The sequence below is a fragment of the Rhinatrema bivittatum genome, chromosome 2 (genome assembly GCF_901001135.1).
Source record: "Rhinatrema bivittatum chromosome 2, aRhiBiv1.1, whole genome shotgun sequence".
Lineage (NCBI taxonomy): Eukaryota > Metazoa > Chordata > Amphibia > Gymnophiona > Rhinatrematidae > Rhinatrema > Rhinatrema bivittatum.
Genome location: NC_042616.1, coordinates 209,591,205 through 209,608,303, shown reverse-complemented (window position 1 = coordinate 209,608,303; position 17,099 = coordinate 209,591,205). Strand labels below are relative to the sequence as shown.

Genomic DNA, 17,099 nt, shown 5'->3' with positions numbered 1-17,099 from the left:
GGGGTGGTCCCTCGCTCGCTGTGTCTGGAGGCTATATATTTTCTCGGGACATGCATCTTTTTTGCTCTCTCAGTGGTGGTCCCACTGGGTGGGTTTAGTACTAGCAGATCACCTTCCTTTCCCACCCAGCTGCAGCGTGACTTAAATTAGCTGGGTCCCCTCCCGAATTTCCTACAGCGATGTCCCGTTTGGCTATACTGATGGGATGGTTGGGAGTAGGGGCTGGGTAGTGTTCGTGTCTTCTCTTGCAGGCCGATACAGTACAGTGCGTGCATGCACTGTTAGCCCGCGATTGGCCACAAGTTTGACGCGCTATTTTTACCCCTTATACAATAAGGGATAATAGTGCGTCAAACACGCAGCCAAACCCCCCCGAAACTAATAACGCCTGCAACATGCAAATGCATGTTGATGGGCCTATTAGTTATTCCCACGCGATACAGAAAGTAAAATGTGCAGCCAAGCCGCACATTTTACTTTCAGAAATTAACGCCTGCCCAAAGGATGGCGTTAATTTCTGCCGGCACTGGGAAAGTGTACAGAAAAGCAAAAAAAAATGCTTGTCTGTACACCCTCCGACTTAATATCATAGCGATTATTAAGTCGGAGGCCCCAAAATTTAAAAAAAAATTTAAAAAAATATTTAATTGGCCGGCGGCCTACGGGTCGGAAGACGGACGCTCAATTATGCTGGCGTCCATTTTCCAAACCCGTGGCTGTCGGCGGGTTTGAGAACCGACGCCGGTAAAATTGAGCGTGGGCTGTCAAACCTGCTGACAGCTGCTGCTCCTGTCAAAAAGGAGACGCTAGGGACGTGCTAGTTTCCCTAGCGCTTCCTTTTACCGCGGGCCCTCATTTGCATACTCAATTGCGCGCTCGCCTCAGAGCGCCAGCTCTCCCGCAAATTTTACCGTATCAGCCTGTTGGTAATGGGGATTCCACGCTAGTATAAGGCAGTGAAGCTAGAGCTCTCGCCTCAGACCCTAGTTCTGGGGTGGAATGAGTCCCGCCTTGGGCACTAGTTCTGGGGCAAGGGGGAATGTGCTGAAAAACACCTTGGTACATGATTAGTTTTGCAACAGTAAGCATTAACTTCAAATGAAGAGTCCAGAAAAATGGGGGCAATTAATGAGAGGGAAACCTAAAAAGAAATAAGATGTCTGTAGCCAATAATAAAATGGGGAAATTAAACTAGGGTGACCAACTGCCCAGTTTTCAACCAGACAGCCCGCTTTTGCAGCCTGTTGTAGTGTTACAAGGGTAACCGGACACCGTAAAACCCGGTCAGACAAGACCAGGGGGCCAATTAGTGGTGGCAGTCTGGCAGCGCTCCAATCACCTGCCTGTTTTAAGGGCTTGGTTGACTCGCCTTCTCCTCTGCCTCTCCCAGAGCTGTGCGGCACTTGTTTCTACTTCATGCTGTCCTCCTGGAGGTCACAGAGGAAGAGGAGCGTCGAACTGAGTCCCAAAGTCAGGCAGGAAGAATCTGCCTAGGAAACAATCTATACTCCATTTAAAAGGGAAAAGGGGGAAGAGGGCTGCGTCCAGCTCCCCCACGCCCCCTCCCCTTTCAAGTGTCCGGTTCTACTCCATGGAAAAGTTGGCAACCCTAAATTAAACTCCCGAGAGAGGGAGGGAGGGGTTCACCTCGCTTTCTTTTTCCCTGAGCACTCTTACTTTCTTACTTCAAGGGGGGGGGAGGGACGACACGCTTTTCCTTTAGAGAATTAACAGGGAAAAAGAGAAATTAAGAAAAAAAAAACTCCTCTGTGCTCTTTGCAGCAGAATACGGCAGGGGAAATCCAAAGGAAAACTAAGAGGCTTAATTAATTAGGCAGCCAGCAGCACCTGGGCTGTGCTGGTTCAGGTTGCCTATGAAAGACGGAGAAAAAAAAGAATCTAATGTGAGATGTGTAGTGAATAAAACAAAATAGTACAAGGATTAAACAAAAATCCATCTTAATGGAGGTTCTGTAACTGAAAGGGAGTGTAGCAGGAAGACGAGTCTAGGGTGCAAGAGGGGGAAATAACATTAACAGTTTTTGTTAGACGGGCTCCCTTAATTATTACCTGACCTGCTTTTGGGACTTGCCATCGCTCGTACTTTTGGCAGTGGAGTGGATTGTACAAAAGACAAGGGTATAAAAGTGAGGAGAGAATGGTGCTGCCCCTCCTTCACCGCTGCAGCAGTGCTTTTGGGGACAGCCCTATCTAGCTGGTGAAAAAAAAACAGAGGAGCTGATCCCCAAGCAGGGGGAAACTTGTTTTGTCCCGTCCCTATGCCCTGGAGGGGAGGTTGGTAAGCCCTGCAGCCTTTCTGCTCTCTCCTCTGCAGATTTGGCGAGGAGCAGGAATTGGACAGGTCCTAGCAGCTGTGCAAAGTCACCAACTTCTTAAATCACTTCACATCCATCCTACGGACAAAGGAATGGCAGCGCCAAACATCACTTTTCAGCATGGCTTTTATAGGTTTGCGATTTGGTTTTCAGGGACGTGCGAGAAAGGTTCCTAGTCGCTTGAGAGGCCTCAGTGGGTTAAGCCTCTGACAGGACGCCGCGTTGGTAACTTTGAGCTCCGCACTGTTCCCAGGCCCTTAGGGGGAGTCACTGTAGGTTCCCCTCGCCCCAGCACGGAAAAGTTGCAGACTTTTCCCCGCAGGCCGCTCTCTTGTTTTTGGCGCTGGAAAGCTCTGCCAGCAAACTACAATGCTTCTCCTTGTCAGCTGTCCCCGTTCTGCTTTAAACGCCGGCAATAGAAATGAAATTTGTGCAAACGCCCTCCTCTTCGGAGAGGCGGGGTTTGCCTTGAAAGACAGCGACGATTTTTCCTCTCGCTCGCTCTTTTGAAAGACTTCACCACCACGCGTTTGTCTGAGCTCGCGTCTCTCTCTCTCTCTGTGTGTGTGGGGGTGGGGGTGGTTTGGGCTGCGTTCGGGGCGCATGCGCCGGTTTCCTGCGGGTGTGCGCTCGCGCCCTGGAACCCCCGCGGAGGGAGAGGGAGTGAGGGTGCCTGTGCGTTTCTTGCTGTCTGACCGTTGTTTTTGCTTTCCCTCCCGCGGAAGGCGGCAGGTGGCGGAGCCCCAATGCGGGAAGATGCAGGCGGCGGAGCGAGGGGAGGTGCAGGAGTGGCTCTCCGAATTTAAGGTAACCCTTTTTTTTTTTTAAATATATGTATTCAATTGCCCCCGGGGGGGAGGCGAGGCTGAGGGCAGAAGCTAAACCTGCCATGCCCACTCCTGCGCTCGGTCCGCCCCTCTTCCCCCTTCTTTTCCTTTAGCAAGATTTGTTTTCCCTTTTTTCTTTATTTTCTAATGTTAGTTCCGCACTTCGCTGTTTTCTATCCTGTTCCGTTTTCTTTTCCTCCTTCCCCCTCCTTTCAGTTCTCAGTCAGTCTGCAGTCTGCTGTCAGTTGCGCTCTCCTCCATATGGTTTTGTCCGGTGATTCTTGTGATCACTGAAGCTGCGATTTAAAAAAGAGAGCCACATTGGAATTTTAGCTTTTTTGTTTTAGTTGAAAGAAAAAAAATCCCCCAGATATAAAGCAAAAATATAAAAAGAGTGCACATTAAAATAAAATGAATGGAGAGTCACTTGTTGACGGCGATGACATTTCTGTACTGAATCTGGGAGATCCTGCAAAAGTCTGTGTATTTTTACTCTCAAACTGGGCTTTTACTCTTTCAGTGAAATGCTACAAGACCTGGGGTTATATAACAGTTGATTTTCCATCTATGCATTCTCAATGTGTGTTGTGAATTAATAAACTACAATACAGCGAGACATTTTCCCATATATGCATACAATGTACACTGACAAAATTGATGTTGCATATTTCACATTGATACTGCCTCATTAAACACATATTTTAAATTATGAAGACGATAGAACTCCTTTAATTGGACTTTCCTTTATTTTATTTTTTGGTGAATATAAGCAAAACCTGAAAAACAAATCAGATGGCCTTTTTAAGGTTTCTGCTGGTGCAAAGGAGAACTAACTTTATTCAGGGATAAAGGTAACTTTATTCTGGGATAAATGTAACTTTAGGAAAATAACAAGATGCTAATACTTCCCTAAGTGAAAACATCTTAGAAAATTATTTTATTATTTTTGGGGAATTTTTTTTACATAGTCTATTTTGTTCTTTAATGTTATGCATGGTTCTCCTTCCAAATCATAGAGTTCAAAAGTCAAATGGTAATGGAAATCCTAGGCTTGCATTTATGAAAATCAGGGCTGACAAATGGGCTTTATAGAGGAGCCTGACTCTTAAACTATCAGTGTTTGTAGATGCTGAACTGTGAGAAGAAAATGTAGTTGTACAATAGAATGATTTACTTTAATTTTGGTGCCCTTGACATTTCTCTTAGTTGGGACAAAACGATATCCGAGTATGGGGCAAGAACAGTCTATCCATTACAGTGGGAAAGCAAGGGCAAAGCTAGAGACCTTAACATAGGGTCTGTTGCAGTAGCAGATAGAGAAAATGGGCAGGCTGGGTGGCACAGGAGGTCTTTATATTTGCCCTCAGTTTTAATTTCTGTGGTGGTTCTTGAAGTTTGAAAATAAATGTGAGAGAAAAATAAAATAAATAACCTCTCCTCCCCCTTTTTTCTACTGCTAAGCACTTTCCTCTGAGGCTGGTATGTGTTGAAGTTCTTCTCCAGTGTATAAGTCCCCTACCTCTAGTTTTTCACTGTTGGCTTCTGAAAAATAATTCTTGATGACCCTGTGCCCCAAGCCTTTTCTGCTTAAGTGATATCTCCCATTTCTTGATTTTTGATGCCCAAATCCTAATAAGAGAGGGCTACCTGCATTTGGAGAGAAATTATTGTGGTAGAGCCTAGTACCAAAGAGAATGGACCAAAACTTTTTATGACTCAAGTTTTTATTTAAAACTGCTTCAAGCATGAGTTCCAGTAGGCTTGTCATATCAGATAATCCCTCTTGGGATTATATCCATTGCTTGCTTTTCCTCTTGCTCAGATATTCTGGATTTGCATTCCTTTTGGTGTGCAGGCCGTGCTCTCCTCTTTTATTAACCAATCCTGAGATTTTAATAAAATAAAAGAAGAGATTTTGCTTTAAATTGTTTCTTGCATTTTGCAAGTTACAATAAACTGTAAAAAGAAAAATGTTTTATAAGGGTAAGCAAAGTTAAGCAAAGCAAGGAGAAATTTGAGGATGTGTGTGGGTAAGTGCAGGAAGGTGAAAGTGGTTGCTTTTAACTGATGGGAAAAGGTAATCCTCTCTTTATCACCTCCATCTTCCACATCCCATGTACTTAAAAAGAATGGAAAACCTTGCACATGAGTTAACTGCATTACTGTCTCCTGGTGCTTCCACTTCTGAAAGAGGTTTGTGTGTGCTGCAATAAAAGCATGCCTGTAATCCCCTGACATGATTTCCTCCCTGAACATAGTCATAAGAATCACTGCTGTTAAGAGAAAAAGATCATGTTTACACCAAATTGTATACATCTTATTGCACATTTCCTAGCAAATAGTAATGGTCCATTTCTCAATGATGGGTTAACAAGTAGTTTCTGAGGGTTTTCCTTTCCCTTGTTTTTATGTTAACCCTTAGTTATCTAGATGTTCCCATCAGCTATTTTTTTTTCTTGGGAATGAGTATCTTGTTTTGTTTTTGGCTCTGCAGTTTCCTCCTTCTCTTGTGGGCTCAGTTGTTTCCTCGTAGGCTATGGTACTGTGAACCTTCACTCACAGCTATCAGGTTTACTTTCTATTTTATAATCCACCCCCTCCCCCACCTAGCTTTGCCATAGCCTTCGATTTTGGCTCCTTCTGAAACCAAAGTCCAGCAGCTGCTGAGTGATCTTTATTTATTTATTATTTTTTTTTATATACCGACATTTGATCTCAATCGAGATATCACACCGGTTTACATTCAGGTACTGTAGGTATTACAATCTAAGTTTTGTAGCTGAGGAAATGGAGGATAAAGTGACTTGCCCAAGGTCACAAGGAGCGACAGCAGGACTTGAATGCTGGTCTCCTGGTTCATAGTCCACTGCTCTAACCACTAGGCTGTTCCTCCTCCTGATGGCTGAGGCTTCCAGATTCCCTTCCCCGAAGGGGTTATGAATGCTTCCTCTGCCGCATCCCGAGCCCCAGTCAGCCCAGAGAAAAGAAGACTGGCCCGGGAATCTGTCCTAGGTCTTCTGCACTCGATTACCTAGCACTGTCCTCTAGCTGGACTCTTTTTTTTTTTTTTTTTTTTCTTCTTAGTATGGCAGTATGCAAAGATAAAAAAGAGCAGTAGAGGAGAACATTGAATGGTATTATCCAGATAAACAAATTAATTCATTCCCAGAGAGTGTGCTTATTTTGTTTGATGTGTGCCTGTGTGTATATGGGGGGGCCTCAGTGGTTGTGGATGGGGTTCCCGCCACCCCTGTAAATCATGTTGTTTCTTTCTTACCAACCTGTGGTGGCTATCTACCATCTCCTGTGTTCCAGTTCATGCTTTATCAGAATCCTAGGTTTAGGTTGCCACACTATTAACTCTTGTCTTTCTGCACTGTTCTGAAGGCGTCCCTTTATATTTTGAGTTGTATATGTTATCCTTCCTTGTTGAGCAACCTGGTACATCAGCCCCTTGATAGTTCAGTATCCTCACTATATAGTCTATGAGCTGGTGTCTGTGAAATAATAATGTATGATGAAAATGTTAGTGTTTTTGTTTTGACCTCCTTTCCAAACACATGTAAGAATTCCTAGCTGTCAAATTCATGAGTAGTGCAAATTCTCCACCCCCTCCAACCCCACCAAACCTTCCATAACACAGACACATCTAAGAGTATTGTTTTGCCTTAGATTTTCAAAGAGTCAGTAGCATTATCAGTCTAAGGGAGGACTTTTCATCAATAACCTGCAAAGAAAAAAAACAGTGTGTTTCTGCATTTGTTTCAGACGCTACCTGAATCATCCATATCCAGCTATGCTCTCAATCTGACAGACAAAAGTTCTCTGGTTTCAGCGTTGTACAAGGTTATCCAGGAGCCACAAAGCGAGGTATGTACGCTACCAGCTTTGCATTGGAGGGTCTACAGCTGTTCCCACACCCCCCCTACCCTCCCTCCCCAAAAGTTCAGACTACCAGTAGATGTTAAGGTTAGACATGGAATTTGTGTACTCCTCTAATCAGCTTCTTTCCAGCATTAAGTGCAATGCAAGCAGTGTGTTCTGTTGGGTGGTTGATGGTGCACTGGTACCAGAGTCTGATTATGTAACACTGATCTTGATCTAGGAAAGGACAAGCATAATCTGTAGGGCTTGCCTATGCTGACGAAGCTTGTGGATGCATGTTTTAATTTAGGTTTGCAAAGAGTTTTGGAAGGCCTTGCTGAGGAGTTCCTGGGATTGCTTCTTTGTCAGCAGTAAGAAAGAGCATTGCATTGCTCCCCTTTTGATTTTTGGTTTTCTGTTCTGTATTTTGTGATGGATCAGAAATTGCACTTCTGTGACTGCATTACTCTACTGCATCATAGCAGTGACTGTGGTATAGGGCAAAGGGGGTTGGGGGCATCCCCTTTACGCACTGCCAGTGACAGCTAGCTCTAGCTTTGGTCTGTGCTCTGTAGATAATCCTCCTGCTTGCTATCTGTAGTGCATGTGCTTGAAAGAGAAATAGTAGGGAATTAAACAATGCAAATCTTGATTTTCTTAGCATCTAGACAGATGCATTCAGAACCAGTGGGGTTATGCACCTCTACCAGCAGATGGAGTTGGAGCAAACAGACGTCACAGTATATTTATATACTCCTGCAGTGACATCAGCCTGCCAGTATTCTCCATCTCCAGCAGATGGTAGATGTGCTTCGAAATTTAGAGGAGAATTAATTGGAGATTTGAGTTGCTCCGCTCTCCTGCGGTGATACCTAATAGTCCCTCCCCCAGCTGAGAATTCCTGAGGTGATTTCCATGGTCCCTCAGATGAGTACCTTGGTCCGATAGCTGGTTCTTCAGTCAGCATGGACTTAGCTGAATTAAACAGCTGAAAGGCAGCGGGTGCAGGAAGTTGAGTGTGGCGATGATGAAATATGCCCTCTCCCCCCGCAGCTGGAGACCGTCTCTATACTCAGCCAGGAAAGGCCGAGCTCAGGTAAGTTAAAAAAAAATAAAAAAAATTAATAATTAAATTTTTAAAAAGTCAGAAACAGAGTAGAGTGGTTGTTATAAGACTTCCTCCGGTCTCCGTCCTAGGCGTGCCGATCTGACGTTCGTTCCCACTTCCGTGGGGGTTAAGGGAACTGGAAAGCCTGGTAGGCTGATCATCCCAAGTGGACTGGCTTCCACTTTAAGCTTTTTTTCTGGGTGCAGTGAGGTAGGCCATGGCGGTGTTTTAGCATGCTTTTTTTCCTGTGCTTTCGGCTGCCCCCCCTCCCCCCCCCCCCATAATGTGCGCAAGTGCATTCGAATTGTGCGCCCAGTTTCTTTTGAGTGCGCTGCCTGTGCACATGTTCTGGCACATATTGGTTGTGCGCCCAGGTTTGGCGCGGTGACTGTGCTCTTGGTTTTGCAGCACATAAACTTGGGACGCCTAACTTTTGTGCGCATAAAGTTTGTGCTCCTAAATTTTTTCAGTTTAAACTCAGCTGGATGTACATTTTCAGTCGCCAGTTAAGCATACTGACAAACTAATGGTGCCGGTGGCTAAGAAACCTAAGCACCTTGCCCTCTGTGCTGCCTGTCATGTTTGGGCATCTTGGCCTGGAGTGCCCTCTAACTTGTGCCAACGCTGCTTAGAGGCTCAGGGAGAGTTATCTTCCTCTGATTTTACTAAGCCTGGTTCTTCCCAGCCTGATGATGGCCTGGTTAAGGACATGTCAGGAGGGACGCCTGACCTTGGAACTCTCTTGACTGCTTCCTCAGCAGGGGATGGCAGCTCAGCAGGCGCCTCACAAGTGCCTCCTGGTTGTGGCATGGATCCTTCTGCCTTTTCTTGGATAGAATTTTTTTTTTTTTTCAAGGATTGCAATCCTTCAGGCACAGTCCTCAGCCCCGTCCAATCCTGTCAGGTCAGATCCTTAGGTGGTTGCTTCTCCCGCTTCTGGTACTATGTTTAAGCACCGAAATACACCTCGATTAGCGGCAGGTATTCCCGACCGGAATCCTGATGGCACTGTTGATGAGGCAGATCCTGATTCTCTGGAGCAGTGGTTCTCAACCTTTTTTCGCTCGGGACACGCCTGACAGATGGTTCTCACATGTGTGACACACTGAACATGTGACCATCACGGGGCTATATGTAAAACACTTTGCATCACGGGAACCCCCTTGACCTCTAACAATGGATGCAGAGCAGAACTAGGGCATTACACATACAAAAAATATATTCTGGTTCTGATGACATCTCAGTAAAAGCAAAATAAACTCCCTTTACTACCAGGCACAATTGCCCTCCTTATGAAAAGGCAATAATTTAACACTAATGCATATCCTATTGAGAAAACACAACAAATAAGATTGATACAAATGCCTACATGCTAGTAAAATACCTCACCTGGGTCATACACATAACTGACCTTCACCAAGTACAGAAAAACCACAATTTATAAATATGGAGACAAACTGGAATGGAAAACCCAAAAAAGCCACTCTGCATGCAGTGCGAACCTGGAGAAATGGAAAGAGTAATACAACACCTAACATAGTCCCAGGATCTGCAATAATGCACAGAAACTAATCTGCATAAAGTTACACCTGCATTATGGAACACATAACAACCCTATCTATGAAAAGGCAACACTGCAAATATTAAATCAGGTCCTAAACACTAATACACTTCCAATTAGGAAAACAGAACAAGCCAAGCTGCTATAAATCCCCACACAGAAATAATTGTAAAACTATACTAATAAATGTTCAAAACAGCTGATGAATAGAATAAGGTCAAACAATTAAAACTCATAAAAATTATTAAAAATTGTCCAAATATGAATAAAATATTTCAAAACAGCAACATCACATAATACTCAATTAAAATGGCAGTCAATCAAGAAAAAAAAACCTAAAAAGCTACCTTTACTTACCCTCTCCAGCAACTCTCCTACTCTTTCCCCTTGAAAGCACATACCAGGAGCAGCAAGGGCTGCTGAAGCTCTGTCCTCACGGCCCTCTTCTTTAGGGGTCCACAAGTCACTCACACACACACACACCACCCAATTAAACCCTACGATCAGTCTCTGTTTCACACAAAGACACCACTCACCTCCCTGCCAAGTCTTATCTCTCTCTGTCTCTCACACCCCCCAGTCACCTCCCTGCCCAGTCTCTCTCTCTCTCTCACACACACACTCATTACCTCCCTACCCAGTCTCTCTCTCTCTCACACACCCAAGTCGCCTCCCTGCCCAGTCTCTGTCTCTCACACACACCCCAGTCGCCTCCCTGCCCAGTCTCTCTCTCTCTCTCACACACACCCCAGTCGCCTCCCTGCCCAGTCTCTCTCTCTCTCTCTCTCACACACACCCCAGTCGCCTCCCTGCCCAGTCTCTCTCTCTCTTTCTCTCACACACACCCCAGTCGCCTCCCTGCCCAGTCTCTCTCTCTCTTTCTCTCACACACACCCCAGTCACCTCCCTGCCCAGTCTCTCTCTTTCTCTCACACACACTTTGCTTGAGCCCCAATGCTGTGTTCCCCTTTAATTTCGCAGTGGCAGATTTCCCAGGGCTGCTGCTGCTGCCTTCTCAGCCGCACTGAAGCAGCAAACATTTATTTTAGAAAAATATGCCACAGCACTCAAGCCTTTCTTCTGGCTGTTCGGATATCCCTAGTCTCCCGCGGCCCCCCATCTGCCTGCTTTTACGGCTGTTGGGAGCTCCAATTGCCCCATCTGTAATCAGCATGGCTGAGCGCCACTTTTACTTTAATTGTGGCTTTGCCGCGCTCACTGTTGCATCAGGGAGGGAATCCCCGGAGCAACCGGCCTCTTTGTGCTTGCGACTCACTGCCGCTTTGGGAAATCCCTACGCTATCGCAGTTCCCTGCTGCTTTGGACGCGGGAAATCCTGGCGCGGCTGGCCTCTTTGTGGCTCACCGCTGTGTTTAATTTCAGCATTTCCACGTGGCAGTCACATGGTCGGGCTTCTTCGCCACCACGGGCCTGGACACTGCCACTCCTCCCAGCCCCCCTCAAACCACCCCATCCCTGGGCTGTGAGATGCCCCCCCTTCTTCCTGCCCCACCGGCCAATCAGCGGCTTCCTCCTCCCACTGGCAGGAAAAGTTAGGAGACTTCCGATTGGCCCGTGGGGGCAGGAAAAAGGTAAAGGGAAGTATAAATGGGGCTGTGGGACTCCGGGAGCTGCAACACACCAGCTGGTGTTTGACGACACATTGGTGTGTTGCGATACACTGGTTGAGAACTGCTGCTCTGGAGGTTGGGGAAATTCCTCAGGGGCTGGAACCGTATAGGACTATGTTGCGGTTCTTTCATAGAGATGAACTGCCAGCCCTGATTTATCAGACGTTGAAGATGATGGGAGTACCTAGGACAGATCCTATATCTGAGCCAAATAAAAATCCCATTTTGTTTTCTTTGTGAAAAGCCTCTTGTTTTTCCCTGTTATGGAGGCCATTCAAAAATTGATTGATCTTGAGTGGGATGCCCTAGAGGCAAATTTCAAAAGGGGGTCAGACCTTGGAAGGCCTGTACTCCCTCGAACCTGTGGTGAGAAAGCGGCTGCATTTTCCGAAAGTGGATGCACTTGTCTGTGTCATCTTTAAATGGACGACTATCCCCATGGAGGGAGGAGCAGCCTTGGAAGAAGTGCGTGATAGGATTGAGGCGATCCTTAAGCAATGTCTGCAATGTCACTGCCACTTTGAAACAGTGGCAGTGACATTGCAGATAGTTTCCTGTTGATCCCTGGTGGCTCGCTCTTGGTTGATGACTCTGGAGTGAATTCCAGGGCAATTATGGAACACGCTGCCACCTTTTTAGCAGATGCGGGCTGTGATTTTGGTCTGTGCCTTGGCCAGAGGAGTGGCTTCGGTAATAGCAGCCAAGTGTCAGTTATGGCTGAGAGATTGGTTGGCTGATGTGACCTCCAAAGCTAATCTTATGAAGTTGCTCTTTAAAGGCTCACTCTTGTTTGGGAGCGAGTTGGAGAAACTGGCCAGTAAGTGAGGCGAATCCTCTGTTGACGGAGGTTAAGAAGCTTGCTGCACCCCTTTGGTATGAGGGATCATCTCAGGGGTTGCAAGCAGTTTCATCCTTACAGAGGGCGTCATAGTGGATAACACATTGAAATCGTCAGTTCAGTTCAGTGTGCTGCGGCAGTCAAAAAAGCAAACAGAATGTTAAGAATTATTAGAAAGGGAATGGTGAATAAAACAGAAAATGTCATAATGCCTCTGTATTGCTCCATGGTGAGACTGCACCTTGAATACTGTGTACAATTCTGGTTGCCGCATCTCAAAAGAGTTTTTTGTATAGTTGCGAAGGAGAAGGTACAGAGAAGGGTGACCAAAATGATTAAAGGGTATGGAACAGCTCCCCTATGAGGAAAGACTAAAGAGGATAGGACTTTTCAGCTTGGAGAAAAGACGGCTGAGGGGGGATATGATAGAGGTGTTTAAAATCATGAGAGGTCTAGAACGGATAGATGTGAATCGGTTACTCTTTCGGATAATAGAAAGACTAGGGGGCACCCCATGAAGTTAGCATGGGGCACATTTAAAACTAATCGGAGAAAGTTCTTTTTCATTCAGCGCACAATTAAACTCTGGAATTTGTTGCCAGAGGATGTGGTTAGTGCAATTAGTGTAGCTGGGTTTAAAAAAGGATTGGATAAGTTCTTGGAGGAGAAGTCCATTACCTGCTATTAATTGACTTAGAAAATAGCCACTGCTATTACTGGCATCAGTAGCATGGGATCTTCTTGGTGTTTGGGCAATTGCCAGGTTCTTGTGGCCTGGTTTGGCTTCTGTTGGAAACAGGATGCTGGGCTTGATGGACACTTGGTCTGACCCATTATGGCAATTTCTTATGTTTTTATGTAAGAAGGGAGCCCTCCTCCTGGGCCAAGAGATCTGGACTTGATCAAGGTCGATTGGATCGCTTTTGGAGTATAGTACCAGATAAGCAAACCAGGGTTGTCTCAGCCACGCGGGAGCTATGAGAATCATGCAAGCTTTGTCCCGTATCATCTTTTCAACTGTTCGTGAGATGAGAGGAATCGGAGGAAACGCATACAGAAGTCCCTGCGACCACATTAGGAAGGCATCTTGTGTCCTTCTGAATGGGCTTAGATGAACGAAGCAAAACTGAGATACTTTCCGATTTTGTTCTGTGGCAAAGAGATCCCAAGGTTGATCCCACTGTTGATTTGCTGTAGCCGGGTTGAGCTACCATTCGTTAAGATGAAAAACTTTGCTTAGACAGTCAGCCAATGTATTCGCTATCCCTGGTAAGTATGTGGCTCTCAAAGTTATCACGTTATTGAGGGCCCATTCCCAAATCCAAACTGCCTCCCTGCAAAGAAGCCAGGATCTGGAGCTGCCCTGCTTGTTTACATAAAACATGGCTACCTGATTGTCCATATGAATCCTCTGGCAACAAATTCCAGAGCTTAATTGTACTTTGAATGAAAAAGAATTTTCTTCGATTAGTCTTAAATGTGCTACTTGCTAACTTCATGGCATGCCCCCTAGTCCTTCTATTATTCAAAAGTATAAATAACCGATTCACATCTACTTGTTCAAGACCTCTCATGATTTTAAAGACCTCTATCATATCCCCACTCAGTCATCCCTTCTCCAAGCTGAACAGCCCTAACCACTTCAACCTTTCCTCATAGGGGAGCTGTTCCATCCCTTTTATTATTTTGGTTGCCCTTCTCTGTACCTTCTCCATCGCAACTATATCTTTTTTGAGATGCGGTGACCAGAATTGTACACAGTATTCAAGGTGCGGTCTCACCATGGAGCGATACAGAGGCATTATGACATTTTTCCATTTTATTGACCATTCCCTTCCTAATAATTCCTAATATTCTGTTTCTTCATCCACTACACTCTTCCCTCCACCTGGTGGTCTGGATGTTGAACGTGAGATCTTACAAGGCTTAACTCTTTCAACAGATATTCAGAGAGTTGTTAAAGTAGTGAGAAATCCTTCGACCAGACATAACTATTCCTTCAAATGGAAGAGGTATGCCAAGTGGTGTCGTGTTCAGGACATTAGCTCCTTCTCTTCGGCACCCAAAGATATCCTCAATTACTTGCTACATCTTTCCATTTCAGATTTAGCAACTTCATCAGTCAGAGTCCACCTAAGTGCTATAGTTGCTTATCACAAGAGAGAAAAGACTCCAGTGGCTTTGTACCCCTTAGTTTCTCATTTCATGAGAGGACTCTTTAATCTTCATCCTCAAATCCACAAACCTCCGATGCCCTGGGATTTGAACACCTTGCTTGTGTCTGCATCATTTTTCTTTTTTATTGAATGAGGAAAAGGGATTTAAAGTATCAGTGCAAGCAGGAATAGGAGAGGGTGTGAGAACCTAGGATTGGGGAGAGGAGTAGAAGAGGGGGTATGAGATTCCAGGGTCTGGAGAACAGAATCCGAGATCAAGGGAGAGGATCTGAATTGCTGTGGGGTGGGAAGGAGGGTAGGTGTTCCTAACATATTCTGATCCTACTCCCTCTTGCAGCCCCTGTTTAACCTCCCACCCATCCAAACTGAGACACACACTTCTGGCAGCAGTCCTTTCTCACACACAGAAACATTGCCCCCGCCTCCCTCTCTCTTGCACTCAGATGCACATATATTAGCTGATCTCCTCGCATCCTTCAGCCTCTTGTCAATGCCCCCCCCCTCCACCTGTCCCGTGATCCCCCTTTGCTCTGTCTGTTCCAGGCTCAGTCCCTCCTCTTCTGTCCCTGAATAAGAGGTGGAGAGGGGTTCAGTTATGGAGCAGAGTAACTCTTTCTTACTATGCCTGTTCCAGGGTCACTCCCTCCCTTGCTGTCCTGGGAGGAGAGGGACTGCATCAGGGTGTGGAGGGCTGTATTTTGCTGAATGAGGTTCGGCACAGCTGGAAGTAGCAAATAATCAGTGAGCTTGTTGCCCTCAGGTTTTTGCCACCCTAGGCAAAGGCCTGGTGTGCCTATTGACAGATCCAGGCCTGATTTTACATGAAGTGGGAGGTGGTGCTGGTGCTGCTTTTGTGCCCATTGATAGACAACTTTGCATTCAGACAACCAACAAGGACTGAACTACACAGTCTGGGTAAAAATATAAGCGTGGGGGTAGCTTGTTTATTGCATTGGTTATTACCCTAAACCAATTAAGCCTGATACTTCACTTTGAATGCATGTTATGGCCCACCTACATTCTGAAATGCATGCATAAAGATGTCAATTATGCTCAATAATGCTCTCTTTTGAAGGCTTGTTTGAATAGCCAATTTTTTTCTCATTTTTTTAAACTTTACAAGGTGGGTTTCTAGTCTGAGTTCAACTGGTCGTATGTTCCATATCTTGGGGGCAGCCAGAGATATTGCTCTGTCTCTGACAGATGTCAGTCTTGCTGAGGACAGTGAGGGTATGGATATAGTCCTTTATTAGCCGACCTTAAGTTTCTCTGTGGTGTCTGAAGCCTAATGGATGCGTTTAACCATTCTACCTGGTCTCCGTGGATTGCTTTGTGAAGAATACAAAGTGTTTTATATTGGATTCTTTGCTCGATTGGTAGCCAATGAAGCTCCATCAGTATTGGAGTAATATGTTCTTGTTTGTGTGTACCAGTTAGGATCCTCGCTGCTGCGTTTTGCAGAATTTGTGGGGGTCGGATAGTGGATTGTGGTAATCCAAGAAGTAAGGCATTACAGTAATTGATGCCTGTGAAAATTAATGCTTGTAATATGGTTCTGAATTCTTTGATATTTAGAAGTGGTTTTAGTTTTCTTAATATTAATAGTTTATGGAAACCTTCCCTAGTTTTCAGTGCAATATGTTTTTTGAAGTTGAGTTCTGGGTCTAAATTCACATCAAGATCCCTTATTTTTGTTTCAAGTGTAATTTGGGTGTTTTCGTACTGAAAATGCTTCTTAATATCATTTGATGATTTTCTATCTAGCAGGATAATCTCAGTTTTTTCTATATTTATGCTTAGTTTCATTTGTGTCAATAATTGCTTGATTATATTCAGATACATTGATGTAGTTGAAAAGTTTTTTGTTTTTCTAAGGTGTCAGTAACTGGTATCAAAATCTGGATGTCATCGGCATAAAGGTAATGTGTTAGTCCTAGTTCAGAAAGGAGATGACAGAGAGGGATCATATCCCTTTTTATCTAGTATATATATATTGAAAAGTGTCTCTGATAGGGCGGAGCCCTGTGGGACTCCTGTTTCAAGTTTGGTAATTTTGGAGGATGAATTGTTGATGTGTACTTGATATGTTCTACTGCTTAAGAATGATCTGAATCATTGTAGAGTCTTGCCACTTAGTCCAATTTTAATGAGTCTTCGATGAAGAATGTTATGGTTGACAGTATCGAATGCTGCTGAGAGGTCGAGTAGCAGCAGTAAGTATTTTTGGCCCGAATCAAAACCTCTTAGTACTGTATCATGTAATGATAAAAGTAATGTCTCAGTGCTGAAATTTTTCTTGCTGGGTAGAGTATGCTGTTCTAGATGGTCATTGGGTAGACTGGATGGACCGTTTGGTCGTCTTCTGCCTCGTTTCTAAGAGTTGTTGTAAAACAACTTTTTAAATTAATTTTGACATAAAAGGTAGATTGGAGATTGGTCTGTAGTTGCTCAGGATTTTGTTGTCTAAGTTTTACATTCAGACAACATCCAGCAAGGCATTGATCTGTACGGTCTGGGTAAACAAACAGCGGGGTAACTTGCTTGATGTGGCAGTTGCTGCCCTTAACCATTAAGCCTTATGATTCACCTTAGATGCAGGTCCAACATTACTCTCTGCATCAATGACAGGGGATGGCAGGAAATTTGAATCAGTTACCAAAAAGGGCCCTGAACTTGGTGGTCAGTGAAACAGATAAGTATGGGAAAATAATTGTGGGAGCTTGCTGGGCAGACTGGATGGGCCATTAGGTCTTTTTC

At 44.9% G+C, this 17,099-nt stretch overlaps 1 protein-coding gene across 4 annotated transcripts in view; it reads left to right on the top strand.

Moving 5' to 3' along the window:
• The first annotated feature begins 1,983 nt into the window (after positions 1 to 1,983).
• FAM126A (family with sequence similarity 126 member A) overlaps positions 1,984 to 17,099 on the top strand; it is a 118,787-nt gene continuing 103,671 nt past the window's right edge. Inside the window, exons 1-3 of one of the 4 annotated variants that reach the window (XM_029589072.1) lie at positions 1,984 to 2,469; positions 3,062 to 3,143; positions 6,932 to 7,033. In XM_029589072.1, the coding sequence (XP_029444932.1) occupies positions 2,429 to 2,469; positions 3,062 to 3,143; positions 6,932 to 7,033 (225 nt within the window). In that variant the 5' untranslated portion in view covers positions 1,984 to 2,428. Of the gene's footprint in view, positions 2,470 to 2,666; positions 3,144 to 6,931; positions 7,034 to 17,099 lie in introns of those variants that run through there. The other 3 variants (XM_029589074.1, XM_029589073.1, XM_029589071.1) reach the window with 3 other exon arrangements.